At 45.5% G+C, this 26,868-nt stretch overlaps 1 protein-coding gene across 3 annotated transcripts in view; it reads right to left on the bottom strand.

The window, feature by feature from the left end:
• Positions 1-26,868, bottom strand: part of LOC137484487 (transmembrane protein 132D-like) — a 202,348-nt gene that overhangs the window by 157,022 nt on the left and 18,458 nt on the right. For 2 of the 3 annotated variants that reach the window (XM_068208329.1, XM_068208331.1), the window contains exon 2: positions 1,851-2,739. The exons of the other annotated variant lie outside the window; for it this stretch is intronic. In XM_068208329.1, the coding sequence (XP_068064430.1) occupies positions 1,851-2,739 (889 nt within the window). The remainder of the gene's footprint in view (positions 1-1,850; positions 2,740-26,868) is intronic. 3 annotated transcript variants of the gene reach the window in all.

Raw genomic sequence — 26,868 nt, 5'->3', positions numbered from 1 at the left:
TTTGTTCCAGAAAATTCATTTTAGAAGCATTCCTTTAAAAGTTCAGGTGCTGCATTTTCATCCTAATTTAAACAAAACAATGTTTTTGAAAATTTTATAAACCCGTATGTAACAATTATCATGGTTGCAACCAGCTCCACTTTTAATGGATTACAGCTCATGAAAGTAGAGATGCTTTGAAGTGAGATCTCTTAAGACTCTACATCTACAGAGCAAAACAATAAGCATTTTTTACCTTAATTAATTGTTTTTAATGTTTATATTTAAACCTATTTTCCAATGTAGCAGAAGTTGCAATGTCTGCTGATGACTAAGGATTTCCTCTTAAGTCTTTAGTACAGAGAATAAAGACAAAGACATCCCTGAACACTTGCTGTGAGGAACTTGGATTGTCTGGCTTGAAATCAATCCTCAGGAAGCAAATCTTAGATTGACTCAGAAGATGAGGAACTGATATGGTGAGGAGAGGTGTTTGTCCTCCACCAGATGAAAAAGAAATAATTGCCCTTGAGTCAGCAACCAAGTGCTCTGGTTATTCAGTTTATACATCACACACCTGGCAAAGGGAAAATGTCCCAATTTTGGGGAAAACCATTTTCCCCAGAAATCCCCCACAAATCTCCCTGGGGGAAAGGGAGGGGGTAAAAACATTGCCGGGTTGAGCTCTTACTACTGAGGCCAGTGGTGCCAAATCTGAGCTGCTCCTTGCTCCAGGCCAAGGCAGACATGCAAGTTCATGAATGTTCCATTTGCAGCCTGGCCCCATTTTCAGCCCTGGAATGGGAGATGTACAACCACCAGAGACAGGAGTTTTGTCTCAAACCACAGCAGGCTGTGATTTCTTAGGTGGCAGCTCCAAAGCATCTCAGGGGCTCAGCACAGCTGTTTATGAATGCAGCTCCCAGTCTGTGGCATTTGTACAAGTGGGGAGTTCACTGCTCCCTCCTATGATGCACCTGCTGGTTTAGAGGAACATTCTGGGAGCTTTGGCAACACCCACCATTTCCAGCACAACAACCTGAGACAAATCAGTCTCACCCCCAGAAGCCAGAGTGTGACATTTACCTTCAGCTCAGGAAGAGGTGGCACAAGCCATTGGTAAGAGATAAAAAATGGAATAATCTCTGCAGAGATGGACTTCCCACACATCAGCCCCACAACCCTCGCTTACAGGGGCAAGCTTGGAAAGAAGAGACAGATGGACAGTGCCTCTTGCAGGCACACACACCTGCTCCGTGCCCCAGCCCAGTCCTTGCTGGTCTGGAACAGCTCAGTGCTTGGACAGAGTGAGGTGAACCGACGTGGCACGTGATGTCACATCCAAACACCAGCCACCACCCCCTCGGGCAGTTTCTCACTTTCAGAAATTGTTTCGGTAGATCAGTAATACTTAGGAACCTCAAACATCCTGCAATACAGAACTGAGCTCACGACAAGCTGGGGAGAGATGCTGAAGCATGTGAATCCTACTTAAAAGCCCAATTCTTGCTCATTTTCTGTAAATAACTCTGCGGATTTAAGCTTCGTTAATCTCAACATGAGTCCAGTGAGAGATTAGGAGAACTGCAAACTCTAGCTCTCAAGAATTTAGATGTTATCTCCTCTTAGTACATAGATATGTCCCAGCTCTACCATTTCAATTTTTGCAAGCATTCCTCAAAGGACAACTTCAGGACAGGGCCTCTCTCACTCCATGAGATCACATCTCAGACAATTCACACAATATCAGACTGAACAACATGAGAAATGGAGAGCAGCAATTGCTGGACTGTTAGGCCATTTACACAGAGAAAGTGACTTCCAAGAGCAGAAAAACAAAAAGGTACCAAAGAAACACAAATCAGCCTTACCTCAGCGTGAACTGATCTTCTGTCGAGTTTTTAGCAACAGATACAAGGAAGGTCAGAATGTCTCCTTGCTTGACAGTCTTTGGTGCGTACTGGATGACAATATTATTATCCAATCTCATTTCAGTTAAAGAAGGGGCAGCATGTGTCTGGTAAAGGAAAACACTTCCAATCCTCTGCAGGGGAGGTCCCGACTCATCGATGTCATTGCGCCCCGAGCGGATCCCGTTGCTTTTCCTGACATCCTCCTTGGCGCACTCCCCTCTCTCATCTCCTGCTTGGATGGAGTAGTAGAGCTCCACGGGGCTCCCTTCAGACCTCTCCATCTGTTTCTTCCGGCCAGCCACCACGGTGGGGGGATTGAACCAGCTGGGCAGCAGCTCCAGCTGCGCCACGCAGAGCCCCAGGTCCCCCCCGAGGCGGCAGCTGCCGCGCACCTCGCGCGTCTCGCGGAAGGCGAACACGCGCAGGCAGGGCAGCCGCTCCGCGGGGCTGTACTCGTCCCAGTCCCTGCCCACGATGTAGAACAGCACCTGCACCCTGGGCTTGCTCAGGTAGATCTTGGTGCTCATGATGTAGGCCTGAAGCTTCCAGTTGTACGTGAACTTGTTGGTAGATCCAAAGGGATCTGAGGACAGCATTAAGTCCTGCGGCACTGGTTGTTCAATGGAAAAAGGTCCATAGCTGGCGTTTACCACGGGTGGACTCTTGGATTTGTAGATCAGAAAGGATTCCACCCGGGACTGCAAGCTGGAGTTCCTCATAATATCCTGGTTGGCTTCCTTAAGAAAGAAGGAAACATCCGCATTGTGGATACGGTAGGTCACCGGCAAGTAAGTGGGCAGCAAAGAAAACCTCTGTATACTCTCCAGGATCCCACGACTCTCAGTCACTGTTGGAAGGAAAGGAGAGTTTAAAAGATCAGATCTTCATGTCAGACTGTGATATAACCTCGCTGGCTTTACTGAGGGGCTGGACAGTGCTGCAGCTGGGATTAGTGGCAATAAACCTCATCAATCCATGCAGAGGTGGCCTAGGCAGACAATGATTTATCTCATCAGCTTGGAAAACAATGCTTTATGATGGCTGCATGACAGCCAGATCAAAAGAAGTAGCTTGTGGAGGCTGACACATGCCAAAGGTCACATCTCCACTGCAATGAACATTTATCATCAGAGACAAAATGACCCAGTCAGCACCTGCAACCCCAGATCACTGCACCGGCACATCTGAAACATCTGATCATTACAGCAAGCTCCACCTGTGCAGGAATCCAAGGCAATGATTTTACATCAAATGCTGCAGATGGACTGCCCAGAGTTCACTTCAACCTTCTCAGCACTCTCATGCAATACATGGACTCTAAATGGTTTCCTGCACAAGGCTGAATTTCACTTTAAAAATATTTAGCACAAAAGCCATTTACACAACATCTCCTTTACATCACTCTGTGAGGATTTCAAAAGGAGGTGTATTTGCATCCAATTTACAGTCCCTTCTATTTCACTTCATCCATGAAGAAAGGGTTTTTTCTGTAAATCACCATCAGGATTCGTTGTTGCCTAACCCTCCACTGTCCCCTCATCCAGCTGCATTATCTGGAGGCTGTACATCACTGCACACAAAGAACATTTCCAATGGCTCTGAGCCTCTCCCACTGCAGGGCACCTGTTTTAACTCTGCCAGCCAGCAATTACCTGAGGCAGGCAAGCTCTGCATCCTTTCTAGGAACTGGCAGTCCCAAAGAACAAATACAGAAACTTTAAAAATACAGGTGTAAATACAGTGTCACCTTTCCTGTTTGAACAGCTGACCTTTGTGCTCACATCTTCTACCCCAATTATGAAACAAATTGCCTTTTTCCCCCCCACACAGCAAATCTAAATCCTTACCCTTATTCAGAAAGGGGACTTACCACAGACAGCATCCAAAGACAACCCAGTTTCTCAAGCTCTAATTAACAAATGCTTTAGTAGTCTTTATTTTTTTGTTCATCATCTGACCTAAATGTTTATTTGCTCAGGAATACTGTGGTGGCCTAAACTGTTACTCCTAACCATCAGTCTGCCATTTAGGTGCTGCAGCCCACTCTGTCCAACTTCAGACAAGCCACTTTTCCTGTGCTGCTGTTCTATGTCCAAAAAATAAAGGGTATTACTGTTTCTTCCCCCTTACCATTTGTCTGTAGACCAAAAACACACAACTTATCTTACTATTTATGTAGGACCAGCACCTAAAATGCCAAAGCTGTGATTTTGGTTAGGGTCTCCAGGCCCTAACACAATACAAAACAAATTGAAGTTTAAGAGAAGAGCAAAAGACTTTCTAGATGCAAAAGCAAGACTATCTGGCTTCTTAAAATAAGATAATCGACAAAATCACCTAAAAAACAGCAACAAACCAGAACAAACTAACCCTAAATAAAGGTGGGCATCGCTCAGAAGGAACCAATCCCAGAATGAAAGAGGCCAGGAAGAAAGGATTACACAAGAGTTTCAGATCTCCACAAAATCCTTCTCTACCTCTTGAAAATGAGGAATTCCTCTTCCAACAAACAACAGCAATAAAACCTTACATTACAAAGTTTAATTAATGTCCATTCAAACCCCAAAGAACTGGAAATAAAGTCTATCTGAAGGACCAGGAACATGGCCCCAGCACACACCAACAGCTGAGACTAACAACTGCAAGAGCACTGAAAACCCAAAATCCTGTGATCCCCCAGAGGTGGCAAGTTCATCTGAGATCTGGTATAAAGACCATTTTTAATAAAGAGTAAACTGCAGAGCTTCCTTACACACAACAGCACCCTTCATTTTAGCCTTAGTCTTTTGAGCATTCAGCTCCCACTCTTTCTCTAGATACTGACTGAGAGCAAGGGAGGTGTCTCAAGACCTTTTTCTGGACAATCCTCCAGCAACGATTTCTGCCAGCCCCAGTGGCTTTGCTGGTAGTGAGCTGCAGGGCTGGAGCTCTGCTCTGTTTTACTCCTCAGCTCACCCAGCCCACAGCATCCTTCCCCATCTAATGCCCCATTTATGAATTCCACACTCATTTCATTCTCCTCCCAACATCTTGGCAAAGCACAGCAAGGCATCAAAGAAGCAACTTGGAGAGGAAAAAACTCCGAGTACTCAATTTTTTATTCCCCTTATTTTGACTGCAGCTCCCTCCCTTGTGTTCCACAGGGAAAAGTACATTATTTTTGTATTAAAATTAACAGGGTGTCTCGCCTCATAACGTTTTCATTATTTATTTTAGTGCTTAATTATCTGAGGGATTAAAAACCTTTCCTCTGCATTCCCCATCCCCACAGGACAATGTTCCTCAGATTTTGTGAATCAGTGACTCCTCAGAACACGAGAGCAACACAAATGGGGAAAATAAAAGAAGAGGTGAACTGCCTGTGAAAACAGGAACCAACCTCACAGCTGGAATAACGTGCAGTGGCTTTACATTTCTGGGCAGTGGCAAACTGGCCCCCTCAAAGTGCCCTTCCCCCAGCACCAGCTGTGAATGTGCACTGAATTTGAACTGGTTTGTGCTGGAAGCTGACTGCAACCTTCCAAACAGCCAAAGGCCAAAAATCCAAACCATTTTAAACTTTTATCTGGGGAGAGTTATAATCAGCATAAACAAAAAAAGAGAAAAAATCTCAAAAACAACACTGAGCTCCACTGTACCATCTGGATTTTGACCGTGAAAGTTTATTAAGGATTCGGAAGGATAGGAAATTAAAAACAAAAACAACTATCAGCACCCTTAATTACAACCATGACTATTTTTGTAAAAATGATGCATGTTTTTACAAAGGCAGAATTGCAGAAGATTACCATTTTGTTTGTTATTGAGTGAGAACCACCACAAAAGCGGTGCTTTAAAGACTTAAATTATATCATCTATCCTAAATATTACATTCCATCTATACCACCATAATCAAAGTTCCACTGGAATAACCCATCTGAACAGTTAAGACAAGAGTGACACGGTGACTCTCTCACTTTAAGTATGCCAAACAGAACAATGATGGGGAACTAAAGTGCTCTTAAGGAAAACAGCATCAAGACAACAAATAAACAGATTCAAGAACTGCAGTCTGCCCTTTCTGTTCCACTGTGTCTGGAAAGGTCTCTGCACGGAACCAGCACTCTGCTCTCAGATGATGATGCCCAGCAGCGTGAAGGAAACCAACCAAACCTCTGCTGATGCCCTGCTCATGCCAGGAGCATCATTCCTCAATCCCTTGCAACAACGACTGGCTGACCCCTCCTGCTGTGAAGTCTGCTGAGGATTTCAGTCCATGGCCACCTGAGATGTTACCATAGGATGGTTTTCTTTCCTCTCTCGTAGTAAACCTTCCCCTGGCTGACACAGTTTAAGAACCACTCGCCAGCGATGGAAGAAGCAATTTGTAGGTCAGTGAATTTGAAAGCATCTGAGGCAAAGGCAGCACGTTCCGTTTGCTCCTGCACAGCCAAAGCTGGTGCACAAGTCCCTCAGCAGCACCTGTGTGCACCTGCTGCATTCACCTTCCAGTCCTACTGCCTCCCTCATGAAGGGACTCGCTCTGTACCCTGGCTGGAAACCTCTCTCCTTGATTCCTCGAGTGCCATGGAACAGCAGCTTTCAGTCAGTGACAAAACCACTCCTCACGGCTCAGCTTTACTGCAGTTATTGACCATGGCTTCAGAAAATTGAAGAAATCTGCCAGACCACTAACTCCCTTCTATACTGCCAGATCCTTGGGATTTCAGCCCTCACAGTTACTTTATTTTTAAACTGTTCACAATCATCCAGCATTCACGAGATATAAAACTCTTCCAATCAATTATATAATGCTGCTATTAAAAAAAAAAAAAAAAGTAACTTGTCTTTTTCTTGTAGATTGAAGGGAGCAACTTCTTAGGGAAATTGCCTTCCCAGCTGCAGGCTCAGGTTGGTAATGCAAAAGAGGGAATTTGTTGCTGTATCTTGGGGATTGAGATACGTGGTTCTTTTCAGTAAGGCCAGAAATTCTACCTTTTTGGTTAATTTCAGCTGCTCTCCTTGAATCTTCTGAACACTTCTGCTCTTCTAGGTTTGCTATGAATTGAAATCGTTTCAGCAAAAGTATCTAGAAAAAAAAATCTGCTAGCATGATATATTTTCAGCTCTGGAAAGTAATGTTGTGGGAGATGTCTGTTCCAATGAAACTTCATGCTCACTTCTGAAAAATTGAGAAACCTAGTTAAGTGGCTGAATCTGCTAATGCTCCAAAGGGAGGCATTTAAAGCCAAGCCATGAACAGTCAGTCCCTTCCCCAGGTGTAGCTCAGCCAGTTTTTACCAGGGGGATGATCTGCTCTGCCCCTTTGAGTCACTTACAACAGACAGAGGATTCAGACTGCGCTACATGAAGATCTGAGTAGGATCATTTCCATCCTGAAGGGTTTGTAGGCTGCTTATCCTGTTCCTCAGGTTCCAGCATCCTCCACAGCCCTTAAACATGAAAAAACCAAACTGGAGCTTCCCAAGGATGATTCCCCATCTTCCTTCTTTTGCCAGCCTTGTGGCAGCTTCAGCTTCCTCAGCACTGCACTTTTAAATTTTGGATCAAGGCTGCCTCTGCTTTATTTCCAGCAGCTTTATCCCACAGTGGCAAGATGTAAGGGGAGACTGAGGACTAAACCAGTCTGATTTTCCTGTAGACTTCCACTACTTTGCCATACAGAATTCAAAAAACCCAAACCCACAATACATAAACAAAAGAACCAGCACACCCTCCTGTTGAACTCCTGTCACAGGCAGGTGAGAGGAAGCTGAGCCATCCCACACCCAGCACAGACACAGGGTGAGGGTGAGCCCCTGCCCCCAGCCCAAGGGTGTTTCTACCCTGCAGGTGAACCTGTTTTTCCAAAGGAGCCTTTCCCTATGAACGCATCACTGTATTTAAAAGTCTCCAGTGATCCCATTATTCCCTACACAGCTGTGCAACACCAGGCTGAAACAGCAATTGATCACCATCAGGTAACTGCCACTATTCCCACTGGAGCACTGATTTCACATTATTCTTCACCTGCTTGCTTGGAAGAGGAAAATCAGCATAATCAGAAATCAAAGAATCCAGCCTATCTTTCCTCCCTGTGCTGTGGCACCATTAAAGATCAGTTCCCAAAAAAGCCTCCTGCTTTTGGTAACCAGCAGCATTCTAAAGGGCAAGCACCCAGAGAGCAGTGATAAGGCCAAATCGATGTGTCACAAAGAGGGAAGCAAAAATAGAACCCTGCAACCCAAGAGTCATGCATTTATCTGTAACAAATTAAAAAGGAAAATGGCTTCGAGGCCCAAAATTGCCAATTTCTTTTTAAGTCCTCTCCTCATTAGCATTTCAGACTGCTCTGCCTGCTTCACTTTATAAAATTCCCTGTGATTGTTTCATCCTTGGGAAATTGCCATTCTTCTCCAAGAGCATTGCTGTTCCCAGCCTGCCAACTTCTCCCTCTTCCTCCAGTTACTCCAACTCTCATCCCAGTTCTGCATCTCTCTGCAAACCTTTTGAGAAAGTCAGGGAAAGATGATTTGGACATCAAGGCTGCAGGCCACACTGAAAAGCTTCTCGGTGAAAAGATGACTCCTCATTTCTTGTAAGGTAAGTTTAAACAAGTTGGAATGTTTTAAAGAGTGAAACATACACTTAACAACAGCAGATGCTGAATAAAGCAAATTGAACTTCACAACGATGCAGACAGGTACACCTGTACCATCACTTCCAAAAGGGCTGCACATTTTCAAACCATTCTTTTTGTGAAAGCTATCAAGCATCACAACTGCAGTGAAAAACCAAGAATTTGTCAGTGTTGAGTCAGGCAAAGAAGGAAGTACTCCGAGCCAGATGCTTAAACTCCATGAGGATCTGCCTGATCAGAAAGACAAGTCAGTTATTGATGTGTTTAAACAGGCCTTTGCAAGGGGAAACTTCCCAGCCTGCCCAGCAAAGCACATCTGAGCCACTGTTACAGACATCCAGAAGGTTTTCTGCAAAGGGAGCTCTTGCTCCACCAGAGAAGAGCCAGCACCACAGAAACAATCTAAATCCTAGCACGAGCCACGCTCCGATGGTTTATTGTCCTGCTTTGGAAGCAAAGCCAACATGAAGGTATCACTTCCACAAGCCTGGCCATCAGGAACTCCTTGTGGGCTGCCCTAAAGGACAATTCTGACGTGTAATCTCAGCACCAGAGGATTTCTCAGGGCATGTGTGCAGCGAGAGCAGGCAGCGACCCCAGGGGCAGAAGCTGCTGGGCACAGCCCCCAGGAGCAGCGGGGGTCTCACACTCCTCCTGCCCTTCTCTGGGACCCGGCTCAGGGCTGTGCAGGGACACAGACTGCACCCAGCAACTCCAGCTGCCTTCACGGCCTGATCAACAGGCACATAAAGTCTTTCTGACAACAGCACTGAGCTCTGATGACACTGCATTTTCTTTGAATATCACATTTTACTAAAGTTTGAAGAAATTTTTGTAAATGAATCATTGATATTAGAGCAGATGATACCTGATCATTTATTAGGAGAGAGATGAGCAATCCTGAAGGTGTTTTATTATTCACATTGACAGACAGATAAAGAAATAATTTAAATACAAGGGCCTCAGAGGAACACATATACCTTTATATTACCAAGTGATACAAAAGTGATCAGAGAAAGATCATATAACAAAGGCAAGCTCCCACCTGAAAAGGCAGCAAAGTAATAATTACAGAGAAAAGTATTTAGATAAAAGGATATGACACTGTTTCACAAAATCATGTCAGCCTGCACATGAAAGGGCAAAGCAGTGATGGGCACCACAAAGTTTACGGTGAGAAAAACCAGGAAAAAAAAGCAAACAATAAATAAACCAAACTGACAGCCACACTAACCACTGGGGGATAGGGAAAGAGTGGCAGAGGAAGATTATTGTGACAGCCCAGGCACAGAGCACCAGTAGGCACAGAGGGCTGTCCCAGTCCATCAGCTGCAGGGAACTGGGGGGAAGGCACCAGCCAGGTGAGAGCCACCATCGCTGCCACGTGTCACTGCTCCAGCAAGCACAGAGCTCTGCTCACGCTCCTGACACACACCAGCCTCTGCTCCTGCACTCCTGGGCAGTTGTTTAATGAGCCATGACAGGAGAATGCAATGGGAGAAGCACCAGGATAGGAGAGAGCCACTTCAACTCAAGAACTCCAACAGCAAAAGGACTGAGAGACGAGAGCTGTGGTGTCCTGTGGGAGACCAGCACATCCCTCTGGCTGCCCTGGCTGGCTCCAGACCCTGGCAGGGGGCTCAGAGACCTTGGCACAAAGTCAAAAACACCTGTGGCTTCAATTCTAGCCCTTGGGAAAGGTTGCCAAGTTTATATGAGGAATTACAGGCCACAAGGGTTTGAGTAGTGTGGTAGTTGGATTAACACAGGGTGGAAAAGCAGAATTTTGGGGTACTTAGAATGTAATTCATGGGGTCAAGATGGAGGGATTTGGGCGTGTCCTGACCTTCTTCTCCTTCTCCTTGCCCTCCATGTCTTGCTGTGATGGTGACACTTTTCTGTTGGTTTAAGGCACAGACACACTGTCCAACATAGATGACAGATATTGGCACGTTATTGTAAACGTGGCACATGGAGTTTTTGGTATAAAATGTGAACACCATCCTAGAGGACAGACAGAATGCCATGGCTTCCTTTCTGGACAGACCTCAGCAGGTCAGAGAAAGAATGTTGTAGATAAGGAAAAATAAACAACCTTGAGAAGCCAACCCTACGCATTCCAGACTTCTTCTTTGGCTGCACGGGCTGGGAAAGGAGGACTTTTACACTCTTGGGGTCCCCACAAGCTGACCCCGAGACTGTCCAACAGACTGAAATGTCTGAGCCTTTCAACAGCAGCAACACTCTGTGTGCCTCCATCTCTGCCCTGCCCCTCCTCACTTACAGCTCTGCATCCAGAGAAAGCAATCAATGAAGATCTCAAAGATGTAAAGAACAAAACATAGTCAAACACACGAGCAAAAAAAAAAAAACCCACAAAATTAGAAAGCTGAAATACTTGCCAAGAATATCTTGACTTAAACACAGTTTCTTAACATGGTTATGTTTGGCAACCAACAAAAAGAAAAGTAAGGCTGAGTAACAGGGAGTGCAGGGTGCCAGGAATCCCACATCAGCTGTCCGATTCCTCATGGCAGAGACATCCAGGACTGGCAGGAACAGCCTTACACTGTTCCTCAGACTCTCTTCAGACAATCAGAAGCTGATCAGATTCTGCCTCCTGCGTCCGCAAAATCCCCTCTTAATTTTCTGCAGGGATCCTAGGGCTGTGCAGAGGCTGCAGTTCTGCTACCAGGCCATTACTGATGGGAGGAAAAAAGAATTCTAAGCATTCCATGAAGCCCTGAGTCAGCAGAAGGAACAGAGCAGGTCCTAAGCTGACCTTTCCTAAAACACCCATGTCTGTGCACCCTAACCCAAGCCCACTGCTCTGGGAACTGCAGCACAGAGTGTTTGTGGCTGCTGGTTGAGCGTTCTTCCCCTTCATAGTATGGGGGGGGTTTAAAACTCATTTTAATTTTATTAATCCATATCATGACTCTACATCTTGCTGCGGGCTCTGTGCCTAATACTGAATTTGTACAACCAACAATTACAATATTGATCTTCAATGGCTACATTCACTAACAAGACAAAAAAAAAAAAAGAAAATCTTTCAAAGCCTTATTTAAATAACACCATAGTGCTGGTATATGCAGTAAATTTCCAGGAATTTCAACAAACCCAGCAATATGTCATTAAATACATTGTTATCACACATTTTACATTCAATAAAGAAAGTGCAGATTAAAAATACTTGAGTGTGCTCTCAGAAAGAACTGCAGATAGAAATGGGCACCTGTTCAGGTACCTGAGGAGTCTGGAAATTGGAGGGCACCAGAGGAAGATACATACCCACATCCAAACAGGTGCAAGGCAAATCTGATTTTGGCAGCAGGGGACATAGGCCGAGCTCACTGACACCTGGGTATTTGTGTGATCACTGGGACAGACGCTCCACACACCTGGGGATGCAGGCTCCTCCTGCTCAGAGGAGTCGGGAAACAAAGCCTTAATTCCTGCCCTGAACCAACACGTGCAGTTCCAAATCTGTCAGCAGTTGCTGAGAGACCTCAGCACCTCCCCAAAGGCTACCCTCATTAATGGAGATGAGCAAGAGCCTTCCTGACATGCTCTCACAGCCCCTGAATCACTGCATCTCCATCCTTCCCAGAAGTTTTCCTTGGCTGTAAGGTAGCCTGACATATTCCCCAGCCTTTTCATCTTCTTGTCAACTAAGGGGGGAGCTGAGGTCTCTCAGAAATTGAATTTACCAGAAAAAATGGGCACCCAAACACCAGAATAATTAATCAGGCAGTTTTCCAGTCTTATTCTGGCAAGTTCCTCTATCTTTAAAGTCTCTCTTCTTGCTCTGGAAATAAACCAGTGTACTCCTCTCTCAACGGTCTCAAAAGTGTAACAGAGAGGGGAGTCAAGAGGATTGAATTATCATTTTACAGTCCCATAATGTTTTGTTTCACTACCCCAGCACACTCCAAAGGGCATGAATCCCCAAACTTAACTCAATCCAGGGAAAGTTCTTTGTTCATGCAAACCTGCAAAAACTCATTCCAAGAACTACTGCACCTTTTCAAACCACTTTCATCCTCTCAGAGCTATTTCAAAGTGCTCTCTAGATGAGCTGGTACTGACAGATTTGCTGCAGTGTTCAATACTCCATAAACACCAAAAAAGAGATTCTGCCTGAAGAAGGCTCCAATATTTTCCTCACACTTCCCTGCCAGTTTGTTCTGTCAGTTTTGAGCCACTTTCACATCTCACAGATCCTAAAGGTCACATGAAAACCCTCAGCTAAATACCTTGTTTTCTTGAAGGGTGACCAGAAACTGGAATGTTTAGCTGGGTGTCACAGTCAGAACCCCCCAGGAGGATGCCATTGCATGGAGCTGCCTGCTCTGATGATTTAATTGCAGGACAGCTCCTCCTGGAGAGAGTGTGGAGGATGTTTGATATTCAGCAGCAATAGGGACTGCAGGGGAGCTGCACAAGACCCACTGGGAGCTGAGGTTATTTTCCCTTACCCTGCAATTAGCTTGGATACTTAAAATCCCTGCACCTCGGACATGAATAGTTTTGCATTCTAGTCCCACTGAGCAGCTTTCAACAGGAGATTTCAGAAGCAGTGGTGGAAAACACACAATGGAAAGCTCAGAAACAATTAGGGTACATTTAAAACAAATTACAGATACACTTTCTGCCAAGCAGGTCTTCACACTTACAGAAGTCCCTGTCACAGCCAGCTCTTAAAGGCTGGCTCTCCACACATTCCAACCAATTATCCTCACCAATGTCTCAGAGTACTTGCATGTGTGCATCCACGTGCACATCTGAAACGGCTCCATTTGGATTTCTTGTCGCTGCTTGCATGCAGTTGTGTGCAAATCCTGCTGCAAGCAAACATATTAAGTTGTATATATACAAGTCTGCACCAAATTGATTCTACAATTGTGCAATTGACTGATGCTTCACATCACTGCTTGTAAATAACAGATGAAAAGCTGAAGTTCTCTAATTGAATGTCTCCAGAATAAAGAGCAGTGTCTGCCAGGTGGAGCAAGACAGATGGTGGGATTTGTGTGCAAGAGCAGCCCAGCAGAAAGGCATTACCCCATTTCAGTTCCACTTGGAACCCGCACTGGCCACTGCATTTTGTTCAGCAGGGTTCATTTACAGAACTGCTGCTGCACTCTCATATATTCTACTCTAAGTCTGTGTGAATAACTGATTTTTCAGCTGCCAAGCTAAGCTAATCAAAACCTAAAAACAATTCTCTCAGGTCAATCCAAAGTGAAACACACTTCAGCAGCCCAGCACTACAAAAGGGAAGGAAAACCCCTAATAAACTATAGGAAAAGATAATGTTACCCTTTAAAATTGAAAAGAAAAAATTTAAAGGCTCCAACCTGTCTTCTCAAGGTCCATCTTACTTTTTGAATATTCCTTTCTCAGAAAAAACTATTCTGCATCTCCATTTTAATCCACAGCCTTCCTACTACACTGGCATGTGCAAGAGCTACTGGAATTTTTTTGTTTTTTAATTTAGTACATTCATAATAGAGGCAGTTCCTTTAAAGCTTGGCATTGCTTCCCTGTGCATGGCTGTTCCTGAACATACCAGCTACCTCTCGCCCTCCTAGCTGGATAAAATCAAATCACTGGATAAATGGAATAAACAGTTGAGCAAATATTTCTATGCCTAGTTATCATAATCCACAAATCACTACCAACTGTTGTTTTATTACATAACAAAAAGAAGGATTAAACCTGTATTTGGAAGACAACAAATATATAATTAAGACCAAACAGAAAAGCACTGATTACTTAATCTGATTTACATACTATCTCTTGTTTTACAAATTAAGATAAGCTTCTTTACATATCCATGCACACAGTCTGCAAGTAGCTCAGACCCCTTTCCCAGACCCTGAAAAATGGTTTGACGTGATGGAACAAATCACAGAATGTACAGACATTTACTGCCTGGCACTTTAGGAAATATCCAGGAATAAATCAACCAAGACAAACCACTGAAAGTGAAGGAAAGCAAAAGCATTAAAATGACATATTAAAAGTGTTCTGCCAAATTACATATGGTTCACAGAGGTGCCACATATAAAATTTAAGACTTGAGCGCTTTAAATTGTACAAATAGCAAGGAGCATTAGTGATCCCACAGTCACTGAAAGTGAGGAACTCCACACAGGGGAAGGAATTTCATTTTGGAACCTGACTACTCCACCTGAAGAAGGAAGACAGAGCAGATTCACTGGCAATACCTTGGGAGGAAACACTCTTAACAGGTGAAGAGTGTCATTCAAAACACACAGAAATAGGAGGAGCAGCCCAGTGAGGAGATCCGCCTGCTGCAGGCAGGGCACAGGAGAGCGCTGACAGCGTGTGCTGATGAGTTACAGGGGTGCTCCGGGAGGGCTGTGCACTGCAGCACACCCTGCCCCTGCCCCAGGACACACTCACTGCTGTGTGCAAAACACCCTGCCCCTGCCCCAGGACACACTCACTGCGGTGTGCAAAACACCCTGCCCCTTCCCCAGGACACACTCACTGCTGTGTGCAAAACACCCTGCCCCAGGACACACTCACTGCTGTGTGCAGAACACCCTGCCCCTTCCCCAGGACACACTCACTGCGGTGTGCAAAACACCCTGCCCCTGAACACACTCACTGCTGTGTGCAAAACACCCTGCCCCTTCCCCAGGACACACTCACTGCGGTGTGCAAAACACCCTGTCCCTACCCCAGGACACACTCACTGCGGTGTGCAAAACACCCTGCCCCTGCCCCAGGACACACTCACTGCGGTGTGCAAAACACCCTTCCCCAGGACACACTCACTGCGGTGTGCAGGACACCCTGCCCCTGAACACACTCACTGCTGTGTGCAAAACACCCTGCCCCTGAACACACTCACTGCTGTGTGCAAAACACCCTGCCCCTGAACACACTCACTGCGGTGTGCAAAACACCCTGCCCCTGAACACACTCACTGCGGTGTGCAAAACACCCTGCCCCAGGACACACTCACTGCGGTGTGCAAAACACCCTGCCCCTGAACACACTCACTGCGGTGTGCAAAACACCCTGCCCCTTCCCCTGAACACACTCACTGCTGTGTGCAGGACACTGTCCCTTCCCCAGGACACACTCACTGCTCTCTGCAGGACACTGTCCCTTCCCCAGGACACACTCACTGCTGTGTGCAGGACACACTCACTGCTGTGTGCAGGACACACTCACTGCTGTGTGCAGGACACTGTCCCTTCCCCAGGACACACTCACTGCTCTCTGCAGGACACTGTCCCTTCCCCAGGACACACTCACTGCTGTGTGCAGGACACTGTCCCTTCCCCAGGACACACTCACTGCGGTGTGCAGGACACACTCACTGCGGTGTGCAGGACACTGCCCCTGAACACACTCACTGCTGTCTGCAGGACACACTCACTGCTGTGTGCAGGACACTGCCCCTTCCCAGGACACACTCACTGCTGTCTGCAGGACACACTCACTGCTGTCTGCAGGACACTGCCCCTTCCCCAGGACACATTCACTGCTGTGTGTAGGACACTGTCCCTTCCCCAGGACACACTCACTGCTGTGTGCAGGACACTGCCCCTGAACACACTCACTGCTGTCTGCCGGAGTCTCCGGTTAACCCCCGCGCTACTGCTGTGCTTTTAGCAGCGTTTCCCTGCCTGCTGCTCCCCCGAGCCACCTCAACTCCTGCTGGCACCTGGGGAGCCGGAGCCCCACCCTGGAGCAGAGCTGCCCTGTGCCCGGAGCCCACCAGCACTGCCGCTTCCAGCCCGGGCTGGAAGAAAGCCCTTCTGGCCCGGGGAACGGCTCGGCTCCGAGCCGCTTTCGGCACAGGGCTGCTGCTGCCCGCTGTTTGCCCGTGCAGCACGATGGGGTCTGTGCTGAGCACAGGGGATCCCAGAGGCTGACCCCGAAGGCAGCGGAGCATCGCCGCTCTCGGAGCCGAGCCGAGGCAGCCAACACCCCTCGTTCGGGCAGAGCGCCCCAGGGCTCCTGCCAGCCGCGCCGAGGGACACAGCTGACATTTCCAGCGTTGCCAGTCGTTGTCGTCCCTTCTGTGTGCCACCCCTGCTCAAGCGGTGTTCCCTTCAGACACCGGCTCAAGGCAGCAAATTGTCCCTCGGGGAGCAGACTGGAGCTGGGAACTGCTCCCGAGACAGAAAACAAGGCAAGGCAGCTCAGCAGAAATAACGCAGGATGGAAAGGGGTGATGCGAAAAACCAGCAACCCGCAGGAAACACGAAAGTAAAAAAGAAATGCACCCTTTTCCCCCCACTTGGGTCAGAAAATAAAAAGATGACATCTGCCTCGTTTAGAAACCAAAGCAGCTCGGCCTTGTTTTGTAATGGCACATGAGACATCATCAGTTATTAACAGTGTCTCAATTCAGATAAATAGAACTCTGCTCCACTAAAACACAAACAAAGGAAAAACACCACCCAAAGATCCTCAAGCCACTAACCTTGTTTAAAAACAGGACCTGCGGGTTTTGTGTAACTCACTGCCCTTTCAAAGCTGTAGTGGTACAGGGAGGTGAGCAGAAGCTGCTCTTTAAATGAAGGGGACTGAGGGAGGAACTCTGCGTTTAATTAGAAGGCACACCTGGGGATGGTTTGGCTGATTGCACGACTTAGCAAAACCCCACAGCTGCTCCGAGTTAAATTCGGTAGTGAGAGCCTCCTGGAGCTTTGATGCTCTTCAGTACTCAGAATGGCAGCAGCTGTCTCCAGCAGAGCTTTTCCTGACATCACTGCCTGCCCAGAGGTACTCACGGGGAGATTTTCTGTCAGAACCTTCACTGGGAGCACCCACCTCCCCACGGCACCTCCAACAGCCCTGAGCAGCCACAGCAGCCACAAAGTCCACGAGTCACTTGACCAAGTTCTTCTGGAAGTATTTCAAGAGTCTCATCAGGGAAGAGTTAAGAGTTGCAGGGGGTTTATTGCTTTTTATATTCTGACTGAAGGAAAAATTGCAGAAAGGTTGTTCTCTGAAAATTTCTGCAGCTGTAATTAGGGAGTGTTTCAAATGTGTTGCCAATTAGCTTAATTGGTGTGCAGGCTGATTGAGACCTGAGCAGGAAAGGTTCCTTATTACTTAAGGGGAGGAAAGAAAGAAGCAAAGACCAAAAATTCTCATAAACTTGCTAAGAGGACCAGAAGAAGTATTTGACTTCATGAGCAGTAGCTCAGGATGAAGTAACAACTCTCCAAGTATTTGAAAAGAATAAACTCTCTGAAGATTGGTTTCAGCTGTAGCTCGCTGAATCCCAGACTAAGTGCTAGACTAATTAGGATTTTCAGCTGTCTCTGTGATTTCATGAGATCAGTCTGACAATAGAATGTGGTCCATCTGGTGTTAGCTGAAGCTCTGCTATGAACTGCAAAGGTGTTCAGCTCCATCAGGACAGATGCAGGAGCTGCAATACCAGCAGTGCAGGCCCCAGAAACTGGACCACAGGAGTTCTAATACTGCCCCATGCCTGTTAATGCTGCAGTGACGGGCAATTAAAAGGCTCTGGTGAGGCAGTGGAGAAGCATTCGTGTTGCCTTTAAAACTAATTCCATAGGGTCACCAACAAGGCAAACACAGAGCATTCATGTCTGCAGCGAGCAGTGTGGATGTGCTGAGCGCCTGTTCCTGGGCTGTGCACAGACACAAACCCACCCAGACATTCCTGTCCCACCCCTGCTCACCCACAGAATTCAGTCGCTACCCACACCACCCCAGAATTCTGCACAGCGAAAGAAATCCAAGCCTGTGGCCATAATTGTCTTACCTACATGAACAGCAAATCTGCTTTTTGTTAGAATAGTGTTGAAAGTGAAGCAAAGCGCAATTCCTTTAATTATGCAGCTTTTGAGCCTCCATGTCCTGCCTGGGACTTCAGTAACAAGAGATTTCAGTGCCATGCCACTTGGCTGTGGTTAAATTATTCCAAGAAAGCCAAGAGTTAATCCACTAAACTAGGCTTAGTTGGCATAAGGGAAGCTCAAAATCAGACAAGCAGAACGTTAGAGCTGACAGGGCTCCATGGTCATAGTCAGAGTCCATTTCTCCGCATCTTAAACTACTTTTTAATTTGTTCTGATTTAAGTGCAGCTCCAAACAAAAGAACTCTTCTAGGATTGCCCATGTTTGATTTTAGCATCTCAAGGGAATCTAAGAAATTTAATCTCAAAACAAATCTGTCTTTTTTTAACCTCAAACCTTGAACTATGGGCAAGCACAGTCAAGATCCGGAAACAAACAACCCCCCTCTCTGTTTCAGCCGTAACTAGGAGGTCTCTTGGCATTAGTATTTTGCATTCATATGAAGCCAGTGAACTAAAAGAAAACAATGTCTGAAGACCAAGAACCAAATCAAACTACAAACCATGAGGACTTGTCTCATGGATAGTGTCTGTTGGCAAAAATACGGCTCACTTCACATCATTGCCTCAAGTACCAAAGCTTTTCAGTCTTTATAGTGCAGCTCAAGCAGCTCATCACGGTTCCATGCTGAGGTCAGGTTTAAGTAAAGCTGTTATCCTGTGTTCACCAGCCTGTGTGAGGGCTAAGCCAGTCCAGAGGTCACGTACACCCCACACAAACACCGTAGTGCTTACCGGACACAGGTGTGCAAATGATCCTGTCAGAGGCAGAGCAGCACTGACTGATGCAGAGCACACCCTTCAGTCCACCAGTAACACTGACATGAGAAGAGCTAAAGGAGGTCAATGTATTACAGTTTGGCAAAAGAATAATAAATGCCCTCTTTATATTATTTTAATACTTTTCTCAAAACTTTGCATCACTCAGTTCAGCCAGAAATTTCAGGAGGCCGCTGGAATTTTGACTTTTCTCACAGAGCTCCTTTCCTGATCAAGGTGTGAGCATTAACTGGTAACTACTCCCATTCATATGAATAATGTCCATTTTACGTTTTCAGCTGCAGTGCAACACCCAGTTTGCATTGCTGCCTGTGAAAAGAGTAGATTCAGCACATCTCATTTATGTGCTTATCTAAACTGGAGGCAGCCACACAATATAATTTAGTGTATACAGCACTTTGCTAATAGACAAACTGTGCACTGAGTAGCTTTTACTCAGAAGGTTTCTTTAGCTTGGAATCCAAGCACTTAATACAGCAGAAGAATTTCATTTTCTGGGGCATGGTTTCTCACTGACACAGATGCTCTTATAGCAGAATTTACAGAGTCCATTATCTTCTCAAATAGGAAGCACAAGAAGTGATCATGCGAGAAAAGACGTTATAAAAGACCTCACTTAATCTGAGATTTGTGGGACTAGGGCTCCAGTTTAAAGATCAAAAGCTGAGTTTGAACTCCTGCTGCAGGAGGATCTGCAGACGATGGTATGTAACTCCAAGAGCTGCCCTGCCCACTTGGACAAACCCTGAGTGGCATTCCTACACACTCATTGCACAGCTCCTTTTATCTTGCTCAGTGTCTCTGAGTGATGGAGAGGACACAGGCATTGCCAGACCATGGAGATGCACGGCTGGGCCTGAGGAGGAGGAAAGAACAAACACCACACTTCTCATTCTCATCTGGGGCTGGCCAGCAGCGTGGCAAACCCTGGGAACACCCAGCTGTGCTGAGCTGGGAGGTGAGCACACATTTCCCTGAGGCTGGAAGGGCAGGCTTGAACTGGAATCAGGCTGTGACCACTGTACTGGGAGAGGGAACTCCCAGAGCCCCTGCTCTGCGAGGAGATGCTGCTGGATAAGGAAGGGACCGGTCTCTTCTGATTTCTTCACAGTTCAGTGGCATTTTTCTCTCCTTTGGGCACTAGGAACCTTTCCACTCTGAGCATGGGGATGAAGAGTGCCAGGCTGACACAAGCCCTTGTTTAATCCCAGGAGCACACATGTCACAGGCAATCAACACGCAATCCTCCAGGACAAGCTCAGCGATGGGTTTTACCTTTGGAACAGGAGCATGAGTCAGGGCTCCCTGTGCTACACCTCTCAGGAGGCCTTCCATCATCACTGGGGATGGGCCTGCTCCTGAACACTTCGAAGCTGTCACTTCCCATCTGTAGTTTTATGATAGGACAACTCATCCAAATACAAACAATACAAACTGAGACAGTCTCAGTATAAAGGAGGTACAGCCTAAAGGAGTTCCAACTTCATGATGTTGAGACTCAATAAATAACAGCAAGGTATGAGATTGCTGAATTTCATTGGATTCAAAGGTGGGATTCAGGACAAACTGACTCAAGAAACAATGGGATAAGGAAAAAGCTTTATCTGAGGTTTCTTCTGTTAACAAAGGGATGCCAAGGCCAGGTTGGATGGGGCTCTGAGCAACCTGGGGTAGTGGAAGGCTCCCTGCCCATGGGAGGGGGATGGAACTGAATGATCTTTAAGTTCCCGTCCAACCCAAAGAATTCCACCATTCTGTGACACCACAATGAAATGGACACCTCAGGGTAAGCCATGGTCCGTGTCAGCTGCACAGATGTGCACACAGGGGTACCACACAGAACATTTACAGGCACATGCAGCCACAGACCCAAGAGAAATGCCCAGCTCTAGACACAACACTTCAATCCAGAAGCTAACCTGGCTGTTAAAGCTCACACTTGGAAGCATCTTTGCAGCAGTGGAGCCAGTGCTGAGAACGATCAGCAGCCACTGGCATTAACGAGCCACTAAGTAAAGCAGCTCCTGGATGCTGGTAAATGCCAGCCTGGCTGGGGACACTGTCCCTGGCTGCTTGAAACAGGACAAATTACTCTGCTGGCTCTCTGCAGTGCTTAGGAAGTTTGAGTCTCTGTCACAGATTCTGCTGTTGCTAGCACTCTGCCGAGGAAACCGGGGCTAATTAACACAGAAAGCAAGAGCTGGATCATATTTAAAGATGTACAGGTAGATAAATATACTTTCTACCTGCTGGATAGATTCAGGAGATGAAAAGGAGAAAACCCAGCACAAGCCAGCATGCAGTGGCACTCTGTCAAAGGTGCTCTGAGTTCATTATCACCTCCAAAGGACAGTTCTCCCTAGTGCTCCAGCCATGAACATAGCACAGGGAGATTTCAAAGCAGGTTACATAAAACCTTTTCTTGGCAAAGATCCACAGTTTTATGCTCTGAACCATCTTCAATGTTGTGTTTGGCTTCATTGTTCCATTCTGATTCTAACAATACCATGGATAATAAATGAATATGTTTCACAACTTGGTAAGATAGCCAAAATGCCACTACCTACCTAATGAGCCTCATAATTGAGTTGTAATGAATTTTATGTAGTGCTTGAATGATGCAAGAGACACTGGGAAGATATTTAAGAGGGAAGAATTCTAATACAGTTTTCAAAAGAAGGGATAAAAATAATCACTAGTTTACTCACACAGTTGTTACTCCTGCCAGGATTCAGTTTAAGCCAATGAGATTACTCATGTGAGTAAATCTGCCACAGGAGTAAGGCTGCAGAAATAAACCCTGGGACGTTGTCCCAGCAGCACACAGCATCACAAGCATGCAGGCACAGAGCATACAAGCATCATAAAGTCACCCCAGGACATTCGTACAGGTGATGATGTTTAGAAAGCTTTTCTTTGCGCAGTATCCAGCTGAAACTGTGCAATGCATTCCTGTGAAGAGATGGTTTGACATGACATGAAAGCCTGGGAGTTCTGACGACGTTAATATCTACTTGTAAAAATATTTCATACTGATCACCATTTGAGCATAAAAGCCAAAAAGTAAAGTCTCTGTTCTTTTGCTTGTTTTGTCTATTTGATGAATATTACCTCATTTGGATGTCAACTGAAAAAGCAATTAAAAATGAAATTAGGTCAATAAAATCAAAGAAATACTTTCAGATCTCCTAACTTGCTGACAAACTTCTTAAAAAGCAGAATAGATGACAACTAACAAATAACATGCTTTCACACAAAACAGTCCTTGAAGCAAAACACAGGAAATTCAAACACCTGACAGCACTTGTGTGAGTTTCCAGAATATTTTGAAATACCAGTAAGATTAAATACAAATAGAAAGAAACAAAAACCCTCCTGTTTTTCCTGATGTTTTGCCCAAGAAGTACATAAAGCCATTTTCCAAAACAAATGGTCTGAAGCCAAGATTTTCAGCTTCTAAACCCCCACAGCTACAGACACAGCTGCAGGAAAAACAGTTTGTGTCTGAAACGTTTCAAAACCGTTTGAAAGCTTTGAGCTTTCTGTGTAATGTTTCTTGCATTAAAAGGTTGGGACAAGACCTGAACAGAACCCATTTCACTTCACAGGCATTTGCATCCATATCTTATCTGGGTTCACACTGCCATGGGAATTTCATATTATCATATGATTTCAAAGAAAAACTGGGTGTAACTTCATTTTATCCAACCATATGTGGTTTTGACACATGCAATCAAAAAAATACAGTCTGATCCAAATCTCCAGCCAATTACACAGGGCTCCAAAGGCCTTCATCATCTTCAGATCAGCTCATTTGTCCAGATTTTGGGCCACGACACCAGCCCAGGCACCGCCTGACTGCCACAGGAGTACTCTGGATATTCTCTGCTTTCCAGAGGCGTTCCATGGTGCCCAGCTGTGGCATCCATCAGAATCCCAAAGCTCTGCTGGTCCAGGAACCGGAGAGGCAAACCCAGCTCTGAGCTCCGCTGGGATTCCATCTGAAATGAAGGCTCTGTGCGCCTTTGTCTAAGGAATGACTCAGGCCTTACTACCAGGAGCCTCATTTTATAAAAGCAGAACATTCCAAGATTGGGATCAGGCACTCAAGTGACTCACACACACCCCGAGTTTCCCAGCACACCTGCTAAATGAAACCCCACGTCCCCCCACTGCCACTATCTGTTCTGTCACCAGGAAGTTCCATTCCTGCAGTTTATGAATAGAACACCACTGCCTTTACTCAGCTCTCCTATTTTTTATGAGCCCAATGCTTGTACAACCTGGCAGCTTTTTAGCTCAATCATATAAATGTCTTAATACCCTGCATTGATCTGGAATCAACACAGTTGCCAACACATGGATAAAAAGCATCTGGAGAATTTGTTGGTTGTTATTTCAAGCTGTTTATTATTCCTGGAGGACTCATATGAACACTCAGAACCATCGTGCCTGCATTAATACTGCTCCCCTGCACCTCTGGGTACAGTAACACTGTACATTAAAGATGCTTTAGAAAATTGTTTGCGAGTTGATATTGCACTGGGATTACTCTGTACAGGCTGCAGCTTTCACTAAATAAATACTGGAGAAGGGCTGGCTGTGAAGGCAGGCAGTTTGAACTCCTCAGCTGGCCTTTGGAACACAGTCAGGAACAAAAACAAAGCACTGATATTTACCAAGTTGATTTCAAATCTTGGATTTGGCAGACCTGTGATGAACAGAGACTCTGGGTACATTTGTAATGCCGTGCTTGCAGACTGGCAGTGGAAAACAATCCTTCATGGGGAAGGGGGGAGCGTTTTGTGAGCTGTTCTTGTTGCCCACACGGAAGCAAAGATCCCTATTTTATCACAAGGGTGCAGTTTGACAAGGAAGTACAAAAAAAGCTACCATGAAGAAAGAGAGCAAAATGAGATGCAAACATCAGAGGACAGCGGAAGAGAGAGCATCTGAAAGCTCGTTACTGACCTACTCCAGTCTAGGGACAAACCATCAGCATCTACTACACAAGCAGGTTCAAGTCACGCAATCACGCACTAAGAAAAATCCTATTAAGTGAAACAGGTTCTGTTTCCATTAGGAAAAACAGGAGCCAAGGTGGGAGCAGGAATGAATCAAAAGGTCCAAATCCAGACCTGCAAATCTGTAATAATTCCGTTATTATCACTGAAAATCACGCCATGCTAAAACATGGCTGTAAGGCAAATCTATTGAAGGAGATTTTCAAGACAAATCAGCACCATCATGAAACAGGCTGCATTCTGTACAGAAGTACTGAGTACTACACAGACTTGAATAACCACAGCTTTACAGCTCTGCCGATGGGTGTTTATATGATGGAAATAAATTTCCACAAGAGACCTGGCTGAGCACAAACACCGGTTCCCCTTGGCCAAGCGAGTACTCCGAGGCCCAGCCCAGTGTCTCAAAACACTCACGCTCGTTCAGGTGGACATCAGGAGGAATTTCTTCAGTGGAAGGGCTGTCAAGGACTGGAGTCCTCATCCCTGGGGGGCTCAGGAAAGCCCTGGACATGGCACTGGGAGCTGTACTTTAGCTAATGTGCTGGTGTGATTAACTGAAACTAACATTCAGAACTGATCCCACATTCCAATCCCAGAATATTTCATTCCAAGTTTTTAAACTGCCCAGATTAGAGTTTTTGACTATAACCCATTATACTGTTGCTTATTTTCTACATCCATCCCATCTCCGTATTACATTATATATGCATGAACCCACATAGTAAGTAAAGAGTATATCTAAATATCTATCTAGACCATTATTAATCATATAAGAGGGAAAATGAAAGTGATTTGCCAGATGTTATTAAAATGTCCAAGTCATTTTATCCCCTAGCACAGAATAAAAATGTTACTACGTGGCTGTTAATATACAATAGAAGGGAAATTACTGCTTCAAGTATAGAAAATATTGTAGCTCTAAGCCTTTAGAAATTCAGTTTGCCAATAAAAACATTGGAGAACTGAATATTAAGGGTCACATCCAGCATTTCTTCCATATTTCACCTGACCAGGATTATTAACAAGAAAACTCAGTGCTTTAAGGAAGCAAATGGAGTAAAGAACATAGAAATGATCAGGTACAACAGTGTTGCTCTGCAGAATTACAACACTTAACATCAAGCATTTGAAAAGCTGTGGCAGGAGCAGTTTCCTCTGAAGCCACCAGGTTTTAAATCCAGTTCTAAGACCAGGAGGCAAAGCAGGCACCTGTGTTATAAACCAGGTAGAGAGTGTGGTGATTCCTGGGGCTTAGAGCAGATCTCTGCCTAATGCAAGGGTCAGATCTTACTTGACTTTCATGACCTGAGGCTGTTTCCAAGGAGTTTTCTGTGCCCATCAATCCACCTGCCCTGGAGACAAGCCCAGACCACGGAGAAGTGATTCTGTGTTAGCTGTCACTTCCTGGCCATAGATTACAGTTTAAAAATCTTTAATGTGTCTGTTTCATAACAGCTTTGCCATTCCCCATGCACAGCTGGATGTTTTACACCCCTAATACAGATGACATTCGTGTCTTTTACATTTCAGTCTACCATTGGGGAGAGTTCTCAGCAAGACACAATCAAATTAGCTTCAACTGTCTGCAGGACCTACTGCAGAGAAGCTGTAAAAGAAATCAGTAATTTCAGCCTCAGTACAGACATGTACGTAATCACTGTGCTCCAGAAACCCAGAGAACGGAGACATATCAAAAAACGAATGAAAAATAAGCATGTAAATGAAAAGAACCTTTTGTTCCCCCCCTCCAGAAGGGATGATATTTTTGCATTTATTTATAGTACTTTAAGAGCTGAAGTCGCAACTGGGTTAGTAATAAATTGAATGAAAAATTCTGGAAAGCCAAGGTATGGCCTCCAGGAAGGATGAGGGAAAACAGGCTGCAAAATGCCACTGAAGTTTCATGTGTATTTCTGCTGAAATCTAAGGAGATAAATTCTGTTTTCTGTTAAAGCAAAGTAAATCCAGAGTAATCCCCCAGAAACTACTCCACCGTTATATCAAGGTAACAAGCAGCTGAATTTAGTCAGGGTTCTTGAAAATCAGATTAAAATGAAGCCCTGCAAGTGCTACCCTACACCCGGAGAGCATCCCATCTGTGTAACAGGTTCGCCCTGCTTTAATCAGCAGAGGACGATGAGGGGCTGAGAGGAAGGCTGGGCACTGTTAATGACCCTTTACCAGTGTGTGGTTCATTAAACACCCCCCGAGTGCCCTGATGCTCCCAGGGGCTGTGGCACACTCTGGGACATTCAGCTGGACAGTGCTCTGTTTCTGCATTGGGGAAAATCAAAAGCATGTGCAGGATTTCTTTTTAAGGGCTCTTCCCAGTCCTCCTCTCATGGTACAGTCTGAGGCATAAAGCCAGAGAATTTGTCTTTTGCCCACATGGAAGGGGCTGTGACTTTACAGCAAACCTGGGATATTTTGTCCCATCAGAGAAACACGAAACATGCACCAAATGTTCCCATGGCACCTGCAGGGAGAAAGTCAAGGAAAATTCACAGTTCAGAGAGGCAAACACCAAAAGCTTTGGGAAAGGCTAATTTATTACATCTGTCACACTCAATTACAGTCTGCAGTAATCCAGCACATCCATTGCTTTTCCCTCTTCAGCCAGAAAAGAGCCAATTGTCCAGGCTCAGAATTAAACATCTGTTTCA

This window comes from Anomalospiza imberbis, chromosome 18 (assembly GCF_031753505.1).
Source record: "Anomalospiza imberbis isolate Cuckoo-Finch-1a 21T00152 chromosome 18, ASM3175350v1, whole genome shotgun sequence".
NCBI classification, from domain to species: domain Eukaryota; kingdom Metazoa; phylum Chordata; class Aves; order Passeriformes; family Viduidae; genus Anomalospiza; species Anomalospiza imberbis.
The sequence above is the reverse complement of the archived record's forward strand: the minus strand, read 5'-3'. Positions and strand labels throughout refer to the sequence as shown.